Raw genomic sequence first — 26,778 nt, forward strand, 5'->3', positions numbered from 1 at the left:
GAGAGTGAGTGAGTTGGGTTCCGAGCCACTTTTAACAGCATTCCAGTGTCAGCTTGATGTGGGAGGAAAGCCCTAAGTGATGAAGGTCTCAGACGTTTACCGTTTCGGTGAAACCCACGAGCACGGGTATGGTGCTGACAAACCTAGAAACATAATCGAGGCGAACCGGGATTCGAACCCACATTCATAGGTTTCTGGCGTGCCCAAGGGACGCAACTCTGCACAGCGAATCGAGGCGCCTTAGACGACTTGGCCACCCGTGCCCCCACTACAGCTTAGAAGGGTATGCTTCAGCGGTATGGGGGTCATATGCTCTGGGGTGTGTGAGAGAGACTCATGATTATGGTTTCTGAGATGATTCGGTAAAAGATCAAGGGTGCCGACGGTACTTTTGAGTTTTTTAGTAACGTAATAATGCAATGACGTCAAATCATCGTACCTCGTGATACAGATCACAACCCGATTCATCTATTTTTTAGAGCTTCACAATGCCTTGGTTGTCTAACCATGCATAAGTGGTTTCTCCATGGCTCAGTGTAATCCGTGTGGTCACTGACCCGTACAACATGTTTGGGAGAGACCATCAATGGACACACGGGTTTGGGTTGGGACGACTTAAGATAGAGCTACACTTTGATTATTATATTATTAGTAATTAATTGCAATTAAAGGTGTTTTTCAATTAGGAATTGTATGTGAAGAGATTGACAATGTAGAGATTGATAGCAGATAATGGATTCAAACATACAATACTATTATCAGTTATGGCGAATGGTTTTCAGTCCTCCCCATCCTCCATGGTGGTAGATGTGCGTAACGTGGAGGCTACAATTACTCTATGAACAGAGAGAAGAACGGCTGCGTGTGCTGAAGGTGCATCGACAGAACATACACGGGGAAACTGCAGACAATGAATGATTTGCTTGTGAAACTTGGTCCAACTCCACATTGCCATCATGACATCAGGAGACCCCTTATCTCCAGAATGAGAGGTAGCCAGGAATTTTACAATGGCATCAGAACGCATTAAGAACTTAAATTAGTCAGCAGGAGATAGTTGCGGGAAATTACGATAAACTTCAGTTACAGATCTCCATTACGAATATCTAATGTCTGAGTAAAGATCACAGTTTGTTGGAAAGTGTACTTCGTCCTCAACACTTTGATCTTTACAGTATTTGCATATACGATTGTCTAAAGGTGTTAGGGTCTAGTAAATCTACCAACCTCACTTTCTAATGGCAAAGTTCTACATCTACGCATAATAGTGCGAACGTATGGCCCCAAAGAGAGAGAGAGTAGTTTTAAACTGCCTGTATCTCAAAGCTTGACAGTAAAATGGGTTCATCAACATGCCTGCATTGTCTATTCAGCAAAGTCACTCATCCATGACTATGCCTGGGTTATCTAAAAACTACTGTTTACCTGTTTTTAAATGGGTGAGTGACTTAGGTTTAACGCCGCTTTTTTACAGTATTCCAGTTATGTCACGGCGTGTCGGCTTAATGTGGGAGGAAATCCTTAAGTGATGCAGGTCTCAGACGTTTACCACTGAAACCCACGAGCACGGGTATGGTGCTGACAAACCTAGAAACATAATCGGGGCGAAACGGGATTCGAGCCCACAATCATAGGTTTCTGGCGTGCACAAGGAGCGCAACTCTGCACAGCGACTCGCGGCGCCTTAGACGACTGGGCCACAGATTGATACCGTGATACAGTGTATGGTAACATTATTCCACCCTGTCGGTCCTATCAATCAATATCACGTTGATCCACGTCGTTTGTCAATCGGTGAAATAGTTTCATTTAATGGAAAAGTGGGTCGGGTAATGGAGTAACTGATCTCTGGGAAGAGATATGGCGAGAAGGTTTATCACTAAAAATGTGAGGACTGGTTCCAGAAAACGTCTACACAAACATGAACTGATAGCGACGACGAAATGATACTCCGCGCAAGCCTCCTCGTGCTTTAACTTTAATAATTCATGTCAAAAATATAATTTATTACATCATACCTGGGGCAGTTCAAACTGTATTCCTTAAATAAATGAGTATTATAGATATAATTCTGAATCTTTACCTTTCCAATCCTTATTGTTTTTAGAAGTATAATATGTTAACAATCAGGGCCAAACTACTTGTCATATTCGGAAATGACAAATTATGTGAGAGCCAAATCTAAGATTGTTCTCATGTTTGGTATCTGGTCCAAATGTGTATTTAGTGTTAACATAGTGTCATGCTGCTCTACGTTACTTTCCAACAGAAGCAAATTCTGAAAGGTAAGACTTAGTACTAAAAACAACAAGAAAATGTAAATATGGTATATGTAAAATCCTGGAGCACAAGTATTCTACATTAGGATTGAAGTCCTTCAGTACACGTTAGTTTGCTTCCGCGGTTCACATCAACGTGTATTTTCCGAAAGGTCACTTATATACACTACTCGAGGAGTCTATAATACACACAAAACGCCACCATATAAATGACGCTGCAAACGTTAGTGACCGCATCAATCCTACTATATCACAACCCTCACGGGCGTGTGCATGAAGAAGGCAAATTATCATCTATCAGTTGGGCAATGGATTTTCCCACTTGATTAAATTATCACAAATGGTTCAATTCAAAGTACCCCAATATTGGCCAATTTATGATCATGAACACGACGGTTTGGGTGAAATATCACACTCCCGGTCAGATAAAACACCACAAAGCTTGATACTTGCAACGAAGCAGCGATAACTCGAACACCAGTTTCCATTAGAAACGTCATCTACTTGTAAAAAGATACTCGTTCAGGCATTATTTGCCCAATGCACTTTAAAACCTTCAGCCATACATCACCTCACGGAAAGTGTGAAATCGCAGAGCAGACATTGATCTCATCGTGCATGTAGGTTGCTTGATACAACCCTCTCGAGGACTGCAATCCTGCCAAGGTCATCGAGGCATTATCCAGATAACAGGACCTTAAGATTTATTTACGACCGACTTGACAAGGGGCCATCACAGAGGAATGTAAATGTTGGCAGCGTGTCTTCACAACGGCGTCTGCTGCGGCAGACACCTCGACGGTGTTGTATATGCAAAATGTGTTCCAGACCCTCTCAAGACACGGGTTCTAACGTCCATGCCACTTATGTGGTTTCTAATTGATAAGCCTCTTACCTAGCGTGTCTCAATGTTTTGTAATACTCTACGTAGCATGTGAGGGCTTGATCGGATCCAAAGTGCGCGGTGCTGGTGGAAAAGCGGGCAGCTCTTTCAGCCCATCATGACTCGTGTCTGGAAGAGGGACGTATTTGACACAAAATCTGTAAACACTTTAAGAAGGATGGACGTTTTGGACATTAAACAAACTCAAGGATTACGACTTAACGTACAATTATACCTCGAATCCACCACTACTGTTAAATGAAACGGATCGCTTATCTAAAACCATTTATAAAGTTAAAGTTATTTTTGTCACATGTTTAATTATCCTCAGGTCACGTTACGGTGTATAGGTAATCTTGTATCACACTGCTTACATGTACCGGTAACGTTAACCTTGTAACACCTGCTGTGTTTTGAAATCTGAGGTAGTCTAACTTTAGATTAGATACCTTATCTTTTTTCATTTGAAACAGAACGCTTGCGTATATTTTGTGTGAAAAAGCATATTAATTGCGAAGTTATAAAATATTATTAGATACCTGATTTTCTTCAATCAGAATCAAGTCATGGAAGAATTAACCTATTGCAAGAAAATGTTTATTTTAAACACAGCAGTAAACACTCTTCTGCTATTTCTTTACACGTTCCTTTATTTCTTTTCATCAGTATATCAGGTCTGTAGCAGTCTACACAATTTCAATGGCAAGATTATGTCTTTTTGCCGTACTCACTGCAACATTTATGCATGATTTTGTACTAGTGTATACCTTTAATGACTTCGTTATGGTTCTGTGTCGACACTTAAAAACAAACTATGACAAAAAACAAATTTAGATGTGTTGGATCTTCTGTTTCATTTTCAAATTTCCACAAGATAAGTTCCCATGCCGTCATAATTAGTATACGTGAAGTCATAAAGGGAGAAAAGTTTCCTTTGTGATGTTTAATGTCAATGATGAATCACATTCACTCACTCACCCACTCATAGGACGCCACAAGTTTAACAATGTATGCAATGTAGTAACATCATAATGCATTGGAGAAAGTTTCAAATGCCGGAAGAATACTTAAAACTGCTCACCCCATGGATGTTCAATACTTAGGTGAACCCACGGGCACGTTTCATTCATTGTGTCATTCATATCCTGTGGTAGTCATGGTTCAAAAAAAGAATAAGCATATCCTGGTTATGTGAGAACACATCTCTGCACAGCAAGTAGCACCCACAGTGAGGAGCCCACTGGCTCTTTAGTGTGACCTGGACGTGAGATAGCCTGAACCACTACGACATCCTAAATGTTGAAAATCTTATTATTTAACATCAAGCTAAATCTAGTTTCATGACTTTGCTTTAACCAGTACTATTTCTGTGGGCACACCTATAGCTTAAATATTAATTAAGACAATGGTACCAGTACACAATCTCGCCATCATACTACAAACATCAAAGTCTTAGTCAAACTCTATATAGCACAACTTTGTATGTACTCCTCTCTATTGATTTATGTTTTTCCTTTGAAAACTACAGTAGAAATAATGTTTGCTACTGCTATAAATAACAAACGGTTTGTACATAACAAAAGCTACAGAAAGCGATGATGATGGTTAACTGAAATTCGATACACACCAAATTGTGAAATTAGACATGGTTTGTTGCGTCTCTGGTGTCTGACATTAAGAAGCGCCTAACCTATTACCAGCTTTCGCGTCCAGGAGCGGACGTTATGATTAACTGGAACCACCTAGCCTTTCGGGGGTTCGTAAAAACTCGACCACTCCTAATTACGATGTTGGGTCAGGATTCGGACGCGAATCCAAACGTTCACAGACAACGCAATTGATAATTGCTTCCTCACTCTAGACAAAGACTTTAATAGCACTGCCAGAGGCTACTGGCTGACCACTGCATTGTAGATGACCGCCAAAGATGGAATAGATCCCGCATATCTTATTGTAAGTCTCACGGATTAAACCGTTAATTACCAAAATCAATTGGCGTCAACGTTGGGTCGTGATTTCTCCTGAATTTGGTCGACGGGTGGTTCCTTAATGTGATACCGGATCATGTTGGTATGATCCATGGGGTCTGTTTTATATTTACCAACGTCTCCCTGGAATCTAATTTGAGATATAAAGGCCTTTAATTTTAGGAGTAATGTCACTCAGTGCCAAGATGCAATTACATTACTCTGTTGCATTACATTTGGCGTAGAGCTTTATGATTATTGATTTCGTAATAATACTGATTGAATACCAAAGGAGAATTACGAATGGACGCCCAAATACGAACACGAACACGGAAGCAACTTTCTGTATATTTCATGGCATATAAGTACACTACATCAACACACATGTGTATTTAGGAACGGTAAGGTAGCCCAGTGGTTAAAGTGTATGCTCGTTATGGCACGGGTTCGATATAATGTATGCAACTACTTCGTAAAGTATCTACCCGGCTTGGAAAGTCCTGAAAAAGAAAAAACCCACTCACTCACTCACTCAGTCGGAAATGATGAATAATCAGTTCCTGGGAGACACACTGACCATGTGATTTCAGAGAGTGTAGGGAAGAGATCTACAGGCAAAAGGGAACCTTTTTAATGTACATTTAAGGAAGAATAAAAGTACTCAAGGTGGGATACCGTATACCACAAGTTTTACTTACGTTCACGATAAAAAGTGAGTGAGTGACTTGGGTAGAGCGCCGCTTTTAACAGTATTCCAGTTATATCGCGGCGTGACAGCTTAATGTGGGAGGAAAACACGAAGTGATGCAGGTCTAAGACGTTTACAACTTCGGTGAAACCCACGAGCACGGGTATGGTGCCGACAAACCTAGAAACATAATCGAGACAAACCGGGATTCGAACCCACAATCATAGGTTTCTGGCGTGCCCAAGGGACGCAACTCTGCACAGCGAATCGCGGCGCCTTAGACGACTGGGCCACCCGTGCCCCCCACGATAAAAAGAATCCACCCTGAAATTCAATCATAAATCGTTGCTTTAAACTTCATGCTGTCGAATTCTTATTTGACGAACATATCCAATATTTACGAGCTTATGCACATTATTGTCATGGAACATGGGTATATCTCCACGTTGTCACATTCCGATGGGCCTTAAAATGAGAAGTTTGTTATTACAATTTAAAAATACTATGATTAGTCTACATTCATACCATGTCCGTCCGTCCCTTTTTACCAGATCCTCTGTGATATGTGTATGTCGAAACGTGCAGAATAACTTAACGTTTGCTTTTTTGCACATTCCATATTTCCAAATTCAATAAAGAAATCACCATTATCCAAATGGGTCGTACATTTCATATTCCCATATTATATTTAACAGAATCCCCAAACGCGTCCAATAAATGTAAGCGACTAAAACCATTACCATTCTTGATCATAGTCCGTTATACGAATCCGACTATATCATGAGCATGTACTTAGGAATCACTGTCAAACATAATGATGTCACTGATGCGTTAAATGTGGAATTATTCTCCCCATGTCTACCTTAAACAGCTTGAAATCTTTACTGAGGCCAAAACTGTTGTAACGTTGACAAAACAACGTTTTGTGCAAGGATCGTATGAATAAAGTATTCTTACATGTACTCGACATCCTCTATTTCGATAACATAAGGAGATGAGATGTCTCGAAAAGACAATCATGGAATAGAGATGTACACAACCTCATCTCGTTTCAACAACACAATTACAGCAGTAGGACGGACCAACACCTGTGTCGACCGTTATCAACTAAGTAATCCAATATTGATGTGCACGTGCAACCCATGTGGCAGACTCAGCTTCCTCTGAACGTGTTTTGAATTCTCATTCAGAAATTCAGTAGCCACGATCGTAGCTGAGATGGAGCGTTTGCACTTAACCGTTATGAGGACCATAGCGAGCACGTGTTCTTGATATTGTGATGGCCGTTGTCTTACGTGCATACATCGTATATTGAGACTTTGTATGGATGAGGAGTAAGTGCACATTTATCTGACGTTCCCGATGATTCATCATTTTTTTCGGTGTTTTAAATGATAAACTAATCTTCCTTTTTCTTGACTATTTGTAATGGTTAATAAAGAAGACACGTGAAACCTTCCCCTCTCGTATGTTTTTAGATCTATGCATAAGAGATTCACTAGAGAGAGATTCATTCAGAGCCACTAAAACCTCTCCCCAAAAGGATGACTAACTTTCAAACAGTCAACTTCCCCGTTAGGTCGAGCAATATGCCAGTAGCTGTGGCCTCTGTTTTCTACATTTCACAACTCAAAACCGAGCACGCCCTTTTCTACGATGATTTCAAAGAGCGTCATGCGGCCTTTACTTTACCTGGATCATGGTTACAACCTTCGAGGCATCAGTAAAGCTACAAAAGGATGTTATCGTAGACATGAGGACATTTCCAAATCTGACGCATCAGTGACAAAAACGATGTCCGATGCAATTCCCTATTTTAAGGTTTACATTTGACTTTCCTTTGCATGTGTTGGTGACGGGTGCCACGGTGAGGCAGGATACGCACACCTGTTTGCTAACACCTGGTGTCATCACTATTTGATAGTGATTCATGAACACATGCTCATGATTTAGTCGGAATTGTACAATCGACTCTGCTTTTAGCAGATGATTCTTGTGGCTATGTGAAGGGTTTTGTCGCTTTTCATCGCGTTGAGAAGAGTTAAGAAAACCAAAGCGTCATTTATTATGTTCTTTATCTTTACTTGGAAAGTCTTTATAAGTATGGGTTAAATATTTATTCACACATTCATATCGCAGTATGTAGCAATCGTAAGCTATACATCTTGGTAAATTTTGTCTAGACCTTGTGTGCATATCGTATTTGCATTGTCAATATGAAAGAGGATCTTGGCAAGCCTTAACCGATCTTCTAAGTTGACATTATGAACACGTTCTGTTCTGTAACGTTTACACATAATTACAAGTTTCGGCAATGCTGTGAAAGCTATGATTATTTACGTACGAGTTTGGTTTTCAATATGCCTGACATAAACTTGTAGACGGGTTTATGGTCCATTCTCTTTGGTATTTGGAAAATGCCCTAAATAGACGTTTCTGTCGTGTATTAAAACCTCTAGACATCATTTGTCATCCAGTGTGAGTTTCTCTGTGGAAATGTCCCGATCCTTTTATACCAATTAGCATGCGCTGGTGGAGAAAAGTCGTACATCTTAAATAATGAGCCGTCTTTGACTCAAATGCAAATGACACGGGTCATAACGGTGGATTAATTGTTATGGTAAATACCACACTTGGCATGAATCATCTCACAAGATATGGGAAGTAGCTTTTCTCACCATTTAACCTTTGGTCACAGGTGTCCTTAGGTTCAAGTTTATACCGAAGTATTCAGCAATGGTATCTATAGTATCCCAATAACAAGACACAGGTGGATGGGTATTTGTTTTGTATTTATGACATGGCTATGTTCCGACACCAGATGGGTTTGTATGTAATGTTACATTCTGGTAATGGTCTGTTTTGCAGTCTGACACATGTGATCTTGATCTCACCTTTTTATGAAATATGTTGTATTGTAGGTATAAATAATGTCCTTTTTTTACATTTCAACAAAGATGGCAATAAATATAAATGAAAGTATCGTGTGGCACTTTTATTGTGTGTGTCTCAACGGATGCGTATGATTAATATCATTTCACAATGCATCGTTGAATGATCTCAAACGCGTTGAATCAATGTGCCTACGTACTGTATTCGACGTAATAAGCGCCCCGCTGTAATAAGCGCCCACGGTGACATATTGGCTAGTGAACAATCCCAATTAGCACCCCTTACGATTGATCAATGTACATAAGACTTATTTATTCGCGTATAATAAGCACTCATGTGTTATATGCACCCTTAATTATGGGTTATTGAATTATGGAAATATATATCTGTCGTGCATAAATATTTCAGCATAAATAACGATATTTATCTTTCAACTCATTTTTTTTCACCAAAATAATATTATAGTAAAAGCCCCCAATTTCTAATTTTGAGAGCGCCCTAGGCGCTTATTACGTCGAATACGGTATTTCAGGCTCATACGTTGCCTTTTTTCTTTATCGAACACATTTTCTTCTGTGGTGTAAAGATTGAGACAAAGCTATCTACAAAGTATTATGGATGTCTTTATTGGGATGAAAGATTTTCAGCTGAAGCATTTTCTGAACGAAATACCACCATTTTATATACCGCGGGGTCGTTTCAACGAACACACAGTGGACAAAATTGTGTTCGTGTTGAATGCTAATACTGTCGGTATCAAATTGGATATGAGAACTGGCTGGCACCAACATTGATGACAAACGTGCGTTTCCAATTTCTCCAAGATTGCTTTTGATTTTATAGCCTTTTAGACACTTATGTTATCATTCGAACCAGTCTTGCGTTGATACCTTTTGTCTATGAGGTGATATCTGGCGCTTTATCTGGTCACACTGAGGGATGAAAATATACTGCATTAACGCACGCATTAACATGGCTGTTGATGAAAAATATTTTCTAGGAACCATAAACAAAACGTTCCTCAATAAATATCCCATAGTCCATAATTCACATATATGCCATTGCACATGTGCAAAGATATACTTGGAACTCTTATAACATAAAGGATATATATGTTGTGAAAAATTAAGATTAATACACCTGACCCATGGCCACATATTCGCGCATCAAAGTATATGTCCAGGATATGGTAAGTGTATAATGCTACCGATTACCAAACAGCTGACATTGATATTGCTTCCTTAAAAACCTTTGAAAAGCGTTATTTCTGAACTCGTCAGGAAACATCATACAAGTGAACATGGATATCAGACTCCGTATGATGCTCTAGTAAAGGTTTTAACGGCTCAAGATAAGCCTCCGCGTGATGCGATCATTAGTGACACACGCCGTTTCTGGAACGAAGAGCTTACAAGCCGAGCGAATCTTACCTTGGGTGGTTATCCGTTTTACATGTTGCAAGGATGAAACTAATGCACGTGTGTGTAATATGTTGCAGGTTTATGAAAATACATTTCAAAATTGCATGCATTGATATGCTGTGGGGATAGAAACGTTAATGTATAACGGGCACACTCTTAGAAGTGATTTTTAACATTCCGACACATATTCATATTATAGTGCATATGTAGTTCCATTGGAATAGAAGAAGACTGCTGTGTTTCGGTGATGTCACAGAGTAAGTATGCTTGTTTAAGAAAGGGCGTGAATACAACGGACTGTGTCTAAAAGGGTCTCAGTTTGATAAGACAGCGTTCACAAAAAAGCTCAGAATAATGCAATGACAGTAGCCTTAAATAATTAATCACACCACCGTCTTCGTCTGCCCATCACCGGTGTTATTCGGGTTATTTGACGTTTGTGCACACTGTTCAGAACGCGTAAATATGTCGCCGTATGTCAGCGTTACTGAACTGGTGAGCTCGAGAGTATTGTTACGTCAGTATTATACAAATTCTATCTAGAAGTATGCCATCAACACTATCACCATCATCATATTCTTCTTCTTTCTCTTCTTCTTCTTCAGCATCATCTTTATCTTTGTTCGAGTTGTTGAACTGGGTGGGGGTGGGGTCCCGTGGTTAGTGAGTGAGTTTGGTTTTACATCGCCTTTTGCACTATTGCAGCAGAGTCACGTCGGGTGGACACCAGCAATGGGCACATGTTACCTATGTGAGGGAGGTGGGTGTAACTGATGCATGGCGTTGATATTTATTTCTTCGATGAATTCCACAAGCACAGGTATGATGGTAACAAACCTAGGATTCTAACTCGAAAATTTAATAGCGACAAAATGCTACAAACCCTGTCCATAACTATAACCATAAGAATTCGACCGCCTCCGTGGTCTTAAGGTAGAGCGTCCGCCCGGAGAGCGGAAGGTCCGGGGTTCGATCCTCAGCCGCGTCATACCAAAAGACGTTAAAAGATGGTACTTGTTGTTACCCTGTCTGGCGCTCGGCATTAAGGGGCTAAAACAAGGACTGGTCGGCTCGGAGTCAGTATACTGTGTCTGAGTGGGGTATTCATGTTAAACTGCAGCATGGTATCTCAGTGTGCTAGCACTATAAATCGGCATCAGTCCGGACTAGTACAAGCAGCCACACACACACATACACGTGCATGCATAAGTATATATAAGTGCAATAATCCTGGACGCGACGTTAAACCCCATTTCACCTCACCTCACCATAAGAATTCTCTGTCCATTTTACAAATCGGACGAGATCATAAGCATGTGTGGCGGGTGCTAGCGGCACGACAGGACATATGTACCCCTTTTCCTGGTGCCATTACTGCTTTGAGATTGGTTATTCTTTAGCGTTGACGTTCTCTATTAAGAATCACTGTCAAATATTTAAGTCATGAGGAGCGGACGCTAGCACATATACATGTGAGGGGTTTTTGCATAACGAGCTGATGCATCTGAGTTTACTGGACCAACTGTACTCATGCTCCCCGATGAAGAGAAGTGATCAGAGATGTTTCTCTATGTATTTTAATGCTGAATATATCTTCATCCAATCGCTGCATCCACGACGACCCGAGGATAATAACAGTTGTGAAGTTCACAACGAAAAGAACTCAGTTCGGGACTTTGGATGTTGAGAAAGCGCCCTCTCGTCGACAGTGGGTTTGTTAAGTAAAGGTTTTGCTCTGAAATGAGGTCATTTATAACCTAAGAAATGGATCGAAGCGAAACAAAAACCTAAATGAATTGAAATTACTCCAATCTCGTATGCTTTTTTTGTGTATTGATCGATGACAAATAAAACATTTTCTGCAACAGGGAACTCGAAATACTTCGCATAAAAATGTACCAGTGATTTTCAAGCAGTGTTGGCAAGTAATTGAAGCAATTACCTTTTAAGGAACAGTCAGAGAAAAACAGATTATGTCAATGAAAATTGTAATTATTCCATCGAGAAAAATGGGTCAGTCTCAGTTTCAGATGTGAGTTGGTTTTGTGAGGGGTTGTTTAGAACTTGTACTGAACTGGAACATCGATATATCGAACCACATTTCATTTAGTTACACATACGATTGTACGTCACTCAGTTACGTGTCAAAATAGCATGGAACGCTATGTTATTGCGGTAGTTAATTTAGAATGGATCGTAATGGCGAATCTTTACTAACACATTAACTGTCATACTGAAAAATGTTTCTTGTTCTTTATTCAGCTATTAAGACACATCACTTAGGATTGATCGATGCTGATTTTCTTTATCGAGTTCGGTATACAGAGTACCTGTCATTGGGGACTCAAAGGCGGGCAACTCTATACTATCGCGGTATCACTATTTTGTGTGGATTATGTGGTTTACATCACTTCATGTTTTGAATTATGCATAATCAGTATTCATACGACCTAGGTTGGGTCAAAGGACATCGTCCAAACAAGTGGGACCCATGAAGATTCCGGGGTAGAATAGGTCTTCAGCAACCCATGCTTGCCGTAAAAGGCGACTATGCTTGTCGTAAACGGCAACTAACGGGATCGGGTGGTCAGGTTCGCCGACTTGGTTGATACATGTATCGATCCCAATTGCGTGGATCGATGCTCATGATATCAATCACTGGGTTGTCTGGTCCAGGCTCGATTATTTACAGACCGCCGTCATATAGCTGGAATATTGCTGAGTGCGGCGTTAAACAAATAACCAAAAACAACCAACCAAACAAGTGGATTCTTTCCTAACCGATTTTGAATGGAGGTAGGGGTAGTTCCACTTCAAAAACATTCCAGAAACGATCATAAAAAGTTAATGTGTGTACCTACGAGTAGCCGTGACATACGTACCGCAATACATGTATTCGATCATGCGATACAATATTGTGCTTAGTTTTGCATAAGTAAACAGTCGACAGGGAATGTAGATTACGAGAGTTTACCGATACCGCGATAATATAGAGTCATGCTATACATTCGACTCACCAATACCCTACGATTTGAACTTTGCTCATTGGGCCTCGTCTGGGTTAAAACTTCGAACTTCGATTATCTTTATTTACGGTATGAACGTCTTTTGGTGCTAACAAGGATTGAACTTCTTCTCGTTTTCTCAAGTCCTACTAACATTCATGCAATTACATGTATATACATGTATAAGACTCTACGAGGTACGGTTCGCTTGAATGTTATTTTCATGTATGGTTCATGGCTGAATTCACTGTGTCAATGTTACTGTTTATATTGATTCCGTTCTTCGTCGAAATGGGGACACAGGTGATCAGGTGATTTAATGCGCCGCAACTCGCTGTCTATGGTTGTTTCCCTTATGCGTGTCAGGATCCGAAACCATGGATTCAAACTACAGAATATTCTCAATAATAACCATCTGTTGTCAGATCCGTACTCGTGGGTTTTGTCGAACGACCACGACCACAGCCTCGCTGAACTGACACGCCGTGATATAACTGAATCGTTGTTCCAACACCCGCCATGATATTCCTTTAATATTGCTGAAGGTGGCGTAAAACCATACTCATTCACTCACACACAAAACGCCATAAAGCAAAACCTTCATTTCACGCCGCAGTTACAGGGTCCAGATATATTGACCATCTTAGCGTTACAAGGCAAATTACCAGTGCCTTTTTTGTGGGAATAGAGTACAAATACACAATTTATAAAGACGGCAAATAAACTCATGGTAATTGCATTGATGGATTGGGTATAAGGAGACACCGATCGGATGTTTCCATGGCTTCGGTTGCTTTATCGACTACCGTTGTCATTTTAAACCTCTCAGGTAGAATTTATTTGATACGGAATTCAATTTTATGAGCTGTTAATGTGTTTTCAGGTCAACAGCTTTGTGGGGGCATTCCACGACGCTGTCATCCTGTATGCTCTGGCTCTGAATGAAACCCTGGCGGCGAACATTTCTATAACTAATGGTACGGAAATCACCAAACGAATGTGGAATCGAACATTTGAAGGTAAAGTACTTTCCGTGATTCTTTTAGATAGCAAACTGGAAGAAACCCGCATTGCAGACATGCATTTTATACCTATAACAGATACGTTAGGGTTGTGTACCAAATGAAAAAGATTGGCAAAGAACAGCTTCACCTTCATCAGGCTTCACTACTGGGTCTATTCTGCACATAGAATATATGGGACACTGGGTCAGAATATATGTGCTGTCCTCCACACTTGTAAGCACCATACGACTGATTGTGGATGTCACCAAAGTGGTAATCCTCTGAGACCAGCATCACTTCGGACTTTCTTCCTGTGTTAATACTTTCTTCCCGTATCAATGCGACCTAGCTAAAACCAAACTCAATCACTGACTATAGTAAAAAGCATAAAAACCTAACGACTCCACATATATATGTTTCATAAAGCTCTACCCTTCTCAAGCACTAAGTAAAATCAACAAAACCATTTCCATACCAATAAAAAACTTGCTAAGTCAGTCCATTGTACGATTCCGAATTTGTCATGACTATATTATGACATATCATCAAATAGTGATGATACCATCAATCAAAAGAAGAAATGCCAGCAGTGTCATTTATTACATTCTGGTCGCAATACAGTTCACCAGAGCCGTGATACTACACATGCACGACTATCAATTAGTGATGATACCACGTGTTGCCGAAATGGTGAGCGTATCCTGCCCTAATGGTAGCACTCATTGCGAACAAATTCAAAGGCAAGTCAAATGTTTACCTGAAAAAGAACCGCACGGTACAAGTAAGAATAAACCTCATATCCATAAACCCCGTGACCTCAACCTTAACTTGAAACCCCATGACCACAACCTTAACTTGAAACCCCATGACCACATCCTTAACTTGAAACCCCATGACCACATCCTTAACTTGAAACCCCATGACCACAACCTTAACTTGAAACCACATGACCACAACCTTATCTATAAACCCCATGATCATAACTCTATTATCACAACCATACCGCTCCTAATCACAGGTCCGCACTGGACTCCAGCACAACATAGAGTGAAGTATATGTGAATCTTTTCCCTGACCCGTTTTTAATTTTTCGTGTGTGCTAATTTGTTTAGCTTTTTCTTGTTGTGTTTGCTTCGCAACTTTTAAAACTAGAAATATGCCTTTGATCTTTGCCGTTGAACCTAATTGAGCAGGTTTTGTGATCCCCGGAGAGATCGGGTGCTTGTATTCTCAACAAGCCTCAAATCCTGCTTTCAGAAAGATAAAAAACACCTTCTCTATCACTGCATGTCAACATAAACCAGACTTGATGATGCAGTGTTCGTAAACGAAACTAATTTGCCTTTTTTTAATTCACAGAATTCAAATATATCTTTGTTGCTTCAAAAAACAGCTGTGTGTATAAACAAAGACAGCGTCTAACTTAACTTTGGCTGAGTTTGAGCTGCCATGGGTATTTTCCATGCAACCTTGCGACGTTTTATTTCGAACCTCATCTGTATCGAATGTGTGACTTTTCATACTGAATATAGATTCTCTTTCACTACCGAAAGGCGCAGTCAATATGATGTGTCAGTCCTTCAACATTTTGTCTCGAAGGAAATTCCTTAAACGACCCGTTTCCGTCCAGATCAGGTATTACATGATTAGTATCATTTTTGAACTAGGGAGGCAAGCCCGTCTAAAACCTGATGCCCATTCGTCAATATGCTTCGGTTGCTAGGAACCATCGGAGAGTTAAGTGAGACTGATATTTCACTGGCTTGAGCATTTCTGTCGAGTTCTTCACAGTTCTGGAATTTCTTCACCGCGATGCACGATTTCCTTAAATCCACCTGATATGGGATTAGACAAAATGCATCGAGAAGGCATATTCTTTTTTGGATCTAGAGAGCGATAAATGTCTCTAATGATCTAGAACGCGCAATAACCATCGTTACAATGCAAGCCTTCATTAATGTTTTCGTTAAGCGATTCAGTTAATTACATTGACAGATGTAAGGTTATCTGAATTAAAACATTTACATCTCACCGAATCTACTTTATGCCACGTTAATCATATCCAATAATATGCGTGATCCTTTTGTATATTTGTATCTGGACAAAAATAGATTTTTGCACGTAAGTATCATGTAAATGGCTTTGATTGTAGGAATGAATGCTTGAATTATCGAATTATTAATAAGCATAGCATTTTCAAAAAAGCATTATGCTAATTTTCGTACCCTGCTGATTTAGCATTATCTCGTGTGTTCAAATTACATTTAGACATGCCGACTAGTATTGCAGCATGGTATACACTGAAACCGCGGTAGTCAGGCAGCCTCATCGTATGGACACTTTCAAGTGGGAACGTTCCGTGTACTGCTGTAAAAAAAGGGTTCAATTTTACTGAAACGACCTCGTCCGGATTGGCGAGCTTTTGTTGTAGCTGAATATTAATGACAACGCTTTAATACAACATTCACTCACTCCTTCCACTCTCTCTTTGTCCTCATTTAAAGTCACATTTCCTAACATAACATCCTTTATATATATGAATGAATCCGTGTTTGTTCCCCGTCGGTTTGACATTAATGCTCACTCACTTTAAAGATTCACTCACTCACTTGTTAATTGCTGACCGAGAACTATTTAGCTCATATTGTACGGTACAAATGTCTTGGTCTCATCGTGTTAACGTACAAGGATGTGTGGGCGAGTGAGTTTTTTTACGTCATTCTTAGCAATATTCCAGTATTATCACGAAGGGTAAACCAGAAATGGTCTTAATACATTGTGTCCATGTGGGAAATCGAACTCGCTCCTTCGGTGTAACGAGCCAACGGATTGACCACTAGGCTACCCCACCCCAACACACACCCCTATGCTAGGATGAGTCATATGAGGGTTATGGGCAAGTGTTTTGTCTGCAAAATATTCGCTAGTTGAACGTTTTCAATCTTTTCGTGGGTGTTTTATGGACATTTAAGATGGAGAGGTCGTGGCCTACAACCAAATTTCACAGGGGTTTAAGCAAGCTTTTAGTGGATGTATTCTGTGAACGAAAGTCGATTTAGACAGCGACATATTGCGATTGAAAATACGCGCTTTGTCGGAATGCGAAGACCTGTCTCTTAGAATTTAGATTTCACGGTGTATTTGCATACGCTGTAAACGAATCGATTTTCAAGCGTGTGTGATTATATCTCCGTTAAAAGTTTACACACAATTAGCTATTTTCACGCTATTTGATCAGAATAACTGTCAAAAGGTTTTAACATATTTTTCTACTGAAGAAACCTACTTTTCTTTCCCTTCGATTTATTCACTCGGTTGTTAATTGCAAGTGCTTCTTTGATGAATTTTCGATAATTAAAATTAATTGATAATTTAATTTAGTGTTTGTTGGTCTTTTAATGATATAAATCAATTTATTATTTCCTTAAATGAACCGGCTTATAAGTTTACTTAAATTTATACTTCTTAACAATTATGAGAAATTTCTCTTGAACATGTTAGTGTTAACACTGAATATACCACGGAGTGAATATGTCATGAAACAATAATTATTAACGCAGATAAAGTATGAAGCATACCTCAAATAAACCCCGTGAATTCGAATAGGTCACTAGAAACCTATGCTTGACATAAGAGGCGACCAAATGGTTTGGATAGTCGGGCTCGGTGATTTGGTAGATGGCGTGCCAACGTACGCCGACGGGATGGATAGTTGCTCACAGTATTGATCACTGGGTTATCTGGTCCAAAACCAATTGTGTGTAATGTTCATGATATCAGTTACTGGATTATATGGTCCAGATTCGATTATCTGCAGGCTGCCTTCATACAGCCGGAATATTGTTGAATGCGGCGAAAACAAACAAAACCTCAAATAAAAGGAAAGCGAAAAAGGATGTGACAGGATCTTCATCATCGCTTATCAGAATTCATTAGAGCACCAGAGAGCAGAACCACTCTGCCGTACAATATTCATGGTATTCAATGCGTGTAAAGTAGGAAAGGATTATTCAGAGTGAGGGACCAGTGTTTACTGTTGCCTTATGGAAGCCCATTCGAAATAAATATTGGTAAAATAAACCAAAAGATCGTACATATATTTATTTGCACGAAGGAAAACCTGTTTTTGTCAGCGTACATGCATTTAGGGCTTTGACAAAACAAACTGTTTCTCACTAGCCAATTCCCGTAGGAACCATTAAGGAAACTTAATGCTACAGTATACCAATCAGCCTGACCATTCGGGTGACACAATTTGCCCTGTTCGCCTCATTCATGTGCTGCAAGGATGATTTACGATGTGATAAGGTTCCCAAATTATTCAGTGTTGTGCGTGTCAATCCTGTCAATGTATATATGGATAAATGTCGTGTGACGTATTAATCGTCCGAATATTTTAACCGCAATTATTGCAATGACCGTATAAGTGGTGGATGTTTTGTTACATTTGACACTTAAGTCGCGACTCTCTGGCTAGGTTTGAGTTTTTCACAGCATGAAAATTTCATTTTGTCCAAAGATTTCAAACTTTCAAAACTAAGCAAAATTATTGAAATTGTTTTGATAGCTATGGACGGGTGCTGAATGCTATTCCCTGAAGATATGCGAGCAATATGTGTGTCACAATCGCATAGCTTCGATTTTTATGGTAGCTTTTTTAATTGACATTTTTTAAAACTTTTCAATATTTTGAAAAGGCAAAAAATATATCAAATCGAGCTCTTATCACACAATGTCCTCTAAATTAATGTGCATGTTTTACTCATTACATTGACTCTACGGAGGAATGAGGAATGAACACAAACAGTCGGCGATAGAAGCATGTTCTTTTCATGTTTCAAAAAGGCCAAATGTTTCCTCTATATGGATCTCTACTGATATATCCCCGACATGTTGGTGAATCTCTTCCATAGTTGCAAGTTCGCCATATACTTAGCAAAATCAAGTAAGGCCTTTCTCAAAATGTATATGGGCCTACTACGTATGGTTTAGGGGCGGTCAGGTAGCCTAGTGGTTAAAGCGTTCGCTCGTCACGCCGAAGACCCGAGTTCGATTCCCGACATGGGTACAATGTGTGAAGCCCATTTCTGGTGTCCCCCGCCGTGATATTGCTGGAATAGTGCTAAAAGCGGCGTTAAACCATACTCACTCACTCACTCACTCACATATGGTTTATGTAAATATATATAATACTGATATTACCAGGGACGCACATTTCGCAATTACCTACATTTATAAGAACACAACGTGCTGTTCCCAATGTCATTAACGCTAATGTCAGAGGAGAATTGAAATGGATATGAACATATCGCTTTCTCTCTGGTGATTTGTGTAATGCAAGAATTATGCTGTGTTTGCATTTTATATGAGATATTGGTTTCAAAACCAGTAAAGGTATTGCCGGAATTCGGTTCTTTTGAAAGGATGATTGGAGGTAGGAAAGGAATAGACTGGTCTGTTAATATTGCGTTGACATGAACATTCATTACTTGGAACTAACATAAAACAATACATTCTGATTAAGATCCTTGAGCACTTTTCAACTTTTCGACAAAAATTCTAACTATAATGACACCATCGTTAGCTTATCGAGAACTGGCAGCATGTGCGAATATAATCGCCGGTGCTGCTTTCATGTTGAGATGAAATGCATTTGTAAGCTAATTTGTTATGGAATTAAAAATAGAAAGTGTGTTTTCCGATGTCTATTATCTATTTAATTACAACCTGGATTACTATCACACATGTAAACGTTATTCGCATTTCATACATTTACAATCGCATACCCTTTTCTCAAGACACCTGTTGTCATCACTGATTTTCAGAAATCCACTCATATAATTGCCACCACTGTTTTGTCTTTTGCTCCCAAAGGAATCTTTCGGTTCATAATCTAGATTGATTATTCTCTGGAATGTGCGTTTTCATTATATGTTTATGAACAACATTTGTGCGGATATTTCATATTTTGTTCATATCTTCAAAATAATCCATCGATTCGTTGATCCATTACTCGGGTAATGACACTGTCATGCATTGATACAAATCTTTCAGGTATATATTGATAAAGCATTTGTTTAAAATTAATAGAGTGAGTGAGTGAGTATGGTTTTACGCCGCTTTTAGCAATATTCCAGCAATATCACGGCGGGGGACACCAGAAATGGGCTTCACACATTGTACCCAGGTCGGGAATCGAACTCGGGTCTTCGGCGTGACGAGCGAACGCTTTAACCATTACGCTTCCCGACCGCCCCTAAAATTAATAGAAGAACGAACACTTACACAACATGATATATAGTATTACTCTTTCCGTCATAGCTGACATTTGACTTCTCTCAGACATCTATGCAGAGGAACGCGTTTAATCGCTCTGAGCGTAGTAATATACCCTGTTACTTTATCCTATTGCTGAATCAAAGGCTCAACGTAAACTCATCAAGATGGAGAAATAGACGTCATCTATCTCATCATTACAATTTAACTTGTGTGTTAACTAAATTACAAAAGTGTCGCCTCCATGCCTGTGCTACAAGGTGTTAACTGCATTGGGTGATCCTATTCGGGCAACATTGGACGCCCACGTTAACAATACTCTTTTCAAATTTGGATTCGGGATCGTATGGATATATCTATATTCGAACACATACTTTTTGACTAAATTCATGTTCTTATAAACAATTTAAATCCCTTTCAAATATTGAAGCTTATTTAAATATTTTTATGTCGTAAAGGCGGATTTTATTATGCTTTAGATGAAGCAACTATATTTCCTGTAAAGTCTAGAATATACAATGACATACCCTACAAAGAAAGACTCCTTTGTCAGTTTGTCTCTTTTGACGAAACTTACCCGTAAAGATCAACCTATGCCTGTCGTTTAACTGGCGACTAGGCTTGCCGTAAGTGGCGACTAACTGGATCGGGTGATCAGGCTCGCTGACTTGGTTGATGCATGTCATCATATCCCAATTGCGTAGATCGATGCTCATGATATCAATCACTGGATTGTCTGGTCAAGACTCGATTATTTGCAGACCGTCGTTATATATTTGGAATATTGCTGAGTGCGGCGTTAAACAACAAACAAACATACAAACAAAACATAGAGGAAACTACTACACTGAAAATGAATTTCGCATTTTGCTTTATATGTTAATTTGGGATGGAGTAGTGCGTACTTGATGGCAATTACGCAAGGGATACCCGCCACCGATTGCAGTTATGCATCTAATAATTATCAGTCCAAATGTATACATGGCATCCTCGGTGCATAAGAGACACGCACTAGTATGGCTAAAATGGACGATGACGTTTTTGCGGCATCAATTCACTCTTGGTGTACCTCAACCAGCAGCAGTCGTGCATGTGTATTACTACTGCTCAGACATGCTGTTTGCAAATTGGGCAAACTGAATTCAAAAGATCGCACTGTTGGCGTTTCTTCTATTGATTGATGGTATTATAACTATTTGATAGTGATTCATAATCATCATATACTATGCTGGTAGCCGGAATCATACAATGGACGAGATTGCTTATGACCATGGAAAGGGCCTTGTTGCCTATAAGTACAATACTAAACACGACGGTATGCCATTTCTGGAATTTCCAAATGCCTGCATGTGGTGTTTCCAGATAAATGATTTCAATCAAAATATATTAGATCCCGGTACCGGTACTCGAATGTTTCGAGGAGAACATTTCCATGTTGTATGTTAAAGGTTTTGTAAAGTAAGAATGTTAAGAATTAGAAATGTTACCGGGGCAAATTGTAATGTGAAAATCGTTAATGGATATACATAAGACATGACTTGTTTCCTTCACCTACCTATATTGACAACTGGCGTGTTGATAGCGTTAAGATGATCTTCAAAATAATCATCTTTTCAAACGAAGTTTAAAATAAAATTTAGATTATGTTCAGTTATAGAGACACAAGGTACTCAGCCAAATTGGCAGATCAAGCAATCATCTCTATCCGGTTACCCCATAGTATGATATTAATCGAAATAGTTAATATTCAATTTATTACACAAAGAAAGTCCTACTTGTAGGCTGGAAGTTGTCTTTAGACCAAAGAGCACAGTCTCCCTTTAACGGTGGAAAAATTTAGACCCACAACCTCCTTGTTCGACATTAACTTATGCTTTCTGTTATATATTTTATATGTATAAAATGTACGTGTAAAAAACCAATGATATTATTAAGGATATTTTTATTACTTCACAGGTATAACCGGTACCGTCAGTATAGATCAGAATGGCGACCGAAACGCTGATTATTCCCTGCTCGATCTGAACCCTGAGACTGACACGTTTGAGGTACGTAATGTTTCATGTACACATACATGTATCTAATGTATACACTTTGTGATAGGTATTTCCATCCAAAGGATATATATACCAGGAAACAATCTGACCATTCCCATATACATACATATATATCTTAGGCTTCTTGTGATTAAAGCGCTAGCTTGTCATGTGGAAAACCTTTGATATATACAGTATTACAATGTGTGGAAGCGATTATTGTTGTGTTCCATTGTGAACTTGCTGACATATGATCAAAGCAACAGGTCTCAGTCATTTCGCAAAAGCTATCATTCGTTTATGTTCATTCTCACGGACCCAATGCTTCCGCATGAACCAAACCATGATGATCGTGAAGTAAAAATATAATGCGTGACGTGTCATTGTACCTCGCAGTCAGCTCACTGTGACGCTGAGACCCGTGAAGATCCGGGGTAGAATAGGCCTTCAGCAAACCATTCTGCCGTAAAAGGCGACTATGCTTGTTGTAAGAGGCGACTAACGGGATTAGGTGGTCAGGCTGGTTGATGACTTGGTTGATGCAGGTCATCGATCCCAATTGCGTGGATCGATGTTCATGATGTCAATCACTGGATCATTTACAGACCGCCGTCATATATCTGGAATATTGCTGAGCGCGGCGTAAAACAACAAACAACGCTGAACAACATTAGCTACTTCACTCACACACCCATGTCACTGTTTATTTGTTCTCAGGTTGTGGCAAATTACTATGGCAACAAGAAGCAGTACGAACCTGTTGAGCACAAGACAATTCACTGGGCAGGGGGTAGAAACAGTCCCCCTCCAGACACCCCTGATTGCGGCTTTGATGGTTCAAAATGTCCCCCAGATGGTGAGTTGACGTTGTGGTATGTGTTTGTTTCTGTCTTTAAGGAGGACTCTAAAAGCTGACTTTTGCTAAGTTCCTTCACGGGTCTCCGATTTCCGGTAAGGGGCTTTCTAGAGTTCATGTGTATACCCACTAATGCAAAAAATCAAGCAAATCCAATGCGTTTTTCTAAATGGTTTTAATTCCACTTGTTTCAAATATTTTGTGACTATAACGAAAGTCGTTCCTTCGTTGTATGAGGGAATATGGTTAATCTTTAAGAAAGGGATTTGGTGGTACATTTGCTGAACTCTTCAATGTATCTCTCGTTGTGCGGATGTTTATAGTCTGCCGTACAGACCCTATACAGAGTCTATAATTGTAGGCAAGTCTAGATTACAACAATTTGAGGAAATAAGGAGACTCTCTTGGCTCCTTTTTATTATATTTTATTAAGATAATTTAACAACTGGGTTTTAAAATATGGGTTTTTTTCGGAGACAAGATTTTAGTCTAAGTTTTTTTATGTAACTTTGGAATCCAGTACTACAGGAATGGACATGTCTCAGAGTTAAGCCAAAGGTTGATTTCTTCCTCAGTTAACAAACTGGACTCATGTGTGGCATTATTTGATATGCCACTTATATTACGTTCTTTAAACGAACAATTAATATGGTGATACTTAAATATAAATTAATGGTTTTGTCATTTTAGGACTTGTCAGAAGAAACAACTACAAACTTTAAATGTAGGCTAGCCAGACTTGAGATGAGAACTGGCTGGGGCAGAATGGGTTTATTCCAATTCTGTTTCTTCTTTTAAGTAGTATTCTATTAATGACAACACCACACATTGACTTAACCCACTCCGAAAGACATTCAACAGTTTCATCTTCCCACTTAGCCTGTTGTTTGGCATACGCTTCGACAGCATCCATAATGATTATAAAGGTGTAAACCAAATTGGAAGCAGGCTGTTCACGATCTTTGGGGACATTTTTGAACAACCGACGGAGGGTGTTATTGTCAACAATAGAGACCTCACCTGTGATTATATGAGCAACAGGTTCGTTGCAGTATGATGAATCTTGGCAGCCCTATGTAGCAGAGTTGACATCAAGAGCCAAGTCCACGTTCTGCAACACGTTTCTATAATTGAACAGCTTTGATGAAATGGCTTCTTCATAGGAAAATGAAACCATTGGTGGTTCCTTAAATTTGAAATATTGTGGGACTTGTAGCAAAGCTGTTTGTCTCAGATTGATTATAACATCGATCCTCTAGTTTGCAAATTCAACATACAACAACACGCAGTCCTATTTTCAGATTTGTATGTCTTTTTTTCTGGTTTGGCTCTCTAGGCGATCTTTGGGCTCTTGCTTTTTGTAGACTCACCCATCAGCCGGCAAAAGCTTCAGAAGTATGAAATAAAGGTTAACCAGACACGGTTTAGGGTTTTTTAAAATCTGAAGTGACAAATCTCCTCAAAGAAGAATTGCATTTTCCTAACAACTTCTTCAGGCGTAGACAAGTCCCATGTGAATTTAGGAGATGATAAGAATTCACGACATCGACACATTTCTAGCCTTGAAACCCCACACATGATTACTCATGTTTTAAACGTTAAATTTGCATTGTGGGAATACTAAATAAGGATCCGTTATTTATCATAATGACAGTGACTGAAAAGGACATTACTTTTCGTATTTCGAATATATAAAAATACGTTATGACACTTTAAGAGGCCACAGAGCGGACACAAACACGTTTTACTTAATAGTATTGTGCATTAAATCGCGGATATACATGATATGGACGCATATATAGTCGATGTCATACACTAAGTGTTTTGTTCACGATATAATACATGATTATGATGGAGTCTGCTTTTTTTCTTGTGATTATGACAAGGGTTGTGTCGCATATATACTATTTAAAATAAGAGTATTATGTGGTATTGGCAAATGGAAATGACATGATCATATCTGCTGGGAAATAGGCGATTAGATGTAATGGGTTCTAATGGTTGGTGTGATGAGATGGCGCACTGGGTCGTTAAAGAGGTCGGGGTGATGTTCGAAATTTGCATTTTTCGGCCAACGTCACTACTATCGGGTAAAACCACTCTGTTGGCTAGACATACACGATGTCGTCGAGGCATACTTCTGATGAGTCGACCAATGTCAGTTTGGCTCATGTTCAACTCATCAGTGAGAGCAACACCGAGTTCATTGGGGGTGGTGGGTGGATTAACGTTGACGTACGCGTCTCCCAATGACGTCCCAGACGTGTTCAGAGGGGTCAGGATTGGGTGCTGGCCATGGTATGACATGGGCCTCTTGCTGTTGGAAGACTTGGGTCACAATCCTGTAACGATTAGTACGCGCATCATCGTCTTGAAAGATGAAACATTGCCCAACATGTTGTGCATATGGCACCGCGAATAGTGAAATGGTTTTGTCCCGATAGTACTGACATGTGACTCTGACAAGAGCGCAATGCGGCCAGTCATTGATTGGCCCACCCTTAAAACATGGTGTACGACGTTCACATCCATTATGATGACTCTAAACTCGATTCCTTCGATCTTGAAAGTCGAAAGTGACCCTCGATTTGTCAATAAGCCCAACGTTGATTATTGACGTTCCTTACACCACTGACGCCTCCTATTGGGTAAAGTGTTCTGTGGTGGGTAAAGTGTTCTGTGGTGGGTAAGGTGCACTGAGGTGGGTAAAGTGTTCTATGGTGGGTAAGGTGCACTGAGGTGGGTAAGGTGTACTGAGGTGGGTAAGATGTACTGAGGAGGGTAAGGTGTACTGAGGAGGGTAAGGTGCACTGAGGAGGGTAAAGTGTACTGAGGAGGGTAAGGTGTACTGAGGAGGGTAAGGTGTACTGAGGAGGGTAAGGTGTACTGAGGAGGGTAAGGTGTACTGAGGAGGGTAAGGTGCACTGAGGAGGGTAAGGTGTACTGAGGTGGGTAAGGTGTACTGAGGAGGGTAAGGTGTACTGAGGTGGGTAAGGTGTACTGAGGAGGGTAAGGTGTACTGAGGAGGGTAAGGTGCACTGAGGAGGGTAACGTGTACTGAGGTGGGTAAGGTGTACTGAGGAGGGTAAGGTGTACTGAGGTGGGTAAGGTGTACTGAGGTAGGTAAGGTGTACTGAGGAGGGTAAGGTGTACTGAGGAGGGTAACGTGTACTGAGGTGGGTAAGGTGTACTGAGGAGGGTAAGGTGTACTGAGGAGGGTGAGGTGTACTGAGGTGGGTAAGGTGTACCGAGGAGGGTAAGGTGTACTGAGGAGGGTAAGGTGTACTTAGCAGGGTAAGGTGCACTGAGGAGGGTAAGGTGCACTGAGGACGGTAAGGTGTACTGAGATGGGTAAGGTGTGCGGAGGAGGGTAAGGTGTACGGAGGTGGGTAACGTGTACTGAGGAGGGTAAGGTGTACTGAGGAGGGTAAGGTGTACGGAGGAGGGTAAGGTGTTTTGTGGTGTGTAAGG

At 40.0% G+C, this 26,778-nt stretch overlaps 1 protein-coding gene across 6 annotated transcripts in view; it reads left to right on the forward strand.

Annotated features, from left to right (window-relative positions):
- LOC139445984 (atrial natriuretic peptide receptor 1-like) overlaps positions 1-26,778 on the forward strand; it is a 498,295-nt gene that overhangs the window by 425,558 nt on the left and 45,959 nt on the right. For all 6 annotated transcript variants that reach the window (XM_071227240.1, XM_071227241.1, XM_071227242.1 and 3 more), the window contains 3 exons: positions 14,019-14,154; positions 22,372-22,463; positions 23,169-23,307. In XM_071227240.1, the coding sequence (XP_071083341.1) occupies positions 14,019-14,154; positions 22,372-22,463; positions 23,169-23,307 (367 nt within the window). The remainder of the gene's footprint in view (positions 1-14,018; positions 14,155-22,371; positions 22,464-23,168; positions 23,308-26,778) is intronic.

This window comes from Haliotis cracherodii, unplaced genomic scaffold (assembly GCF_022045235.1).
Source record: "Haliotis cracherodii isolate W230 unplaced genomic scaffold, xgHalCrac1.p SCAF_6, whole genome shotgun sequence".
Classification (NCBI taxonomy): domain Eukaryota; kingdom Metazoa; phylum Mollusca; class Gastropoda; order Lepetellida; family Haliotidae; genus Haliotis; species Haliotis cracherodii.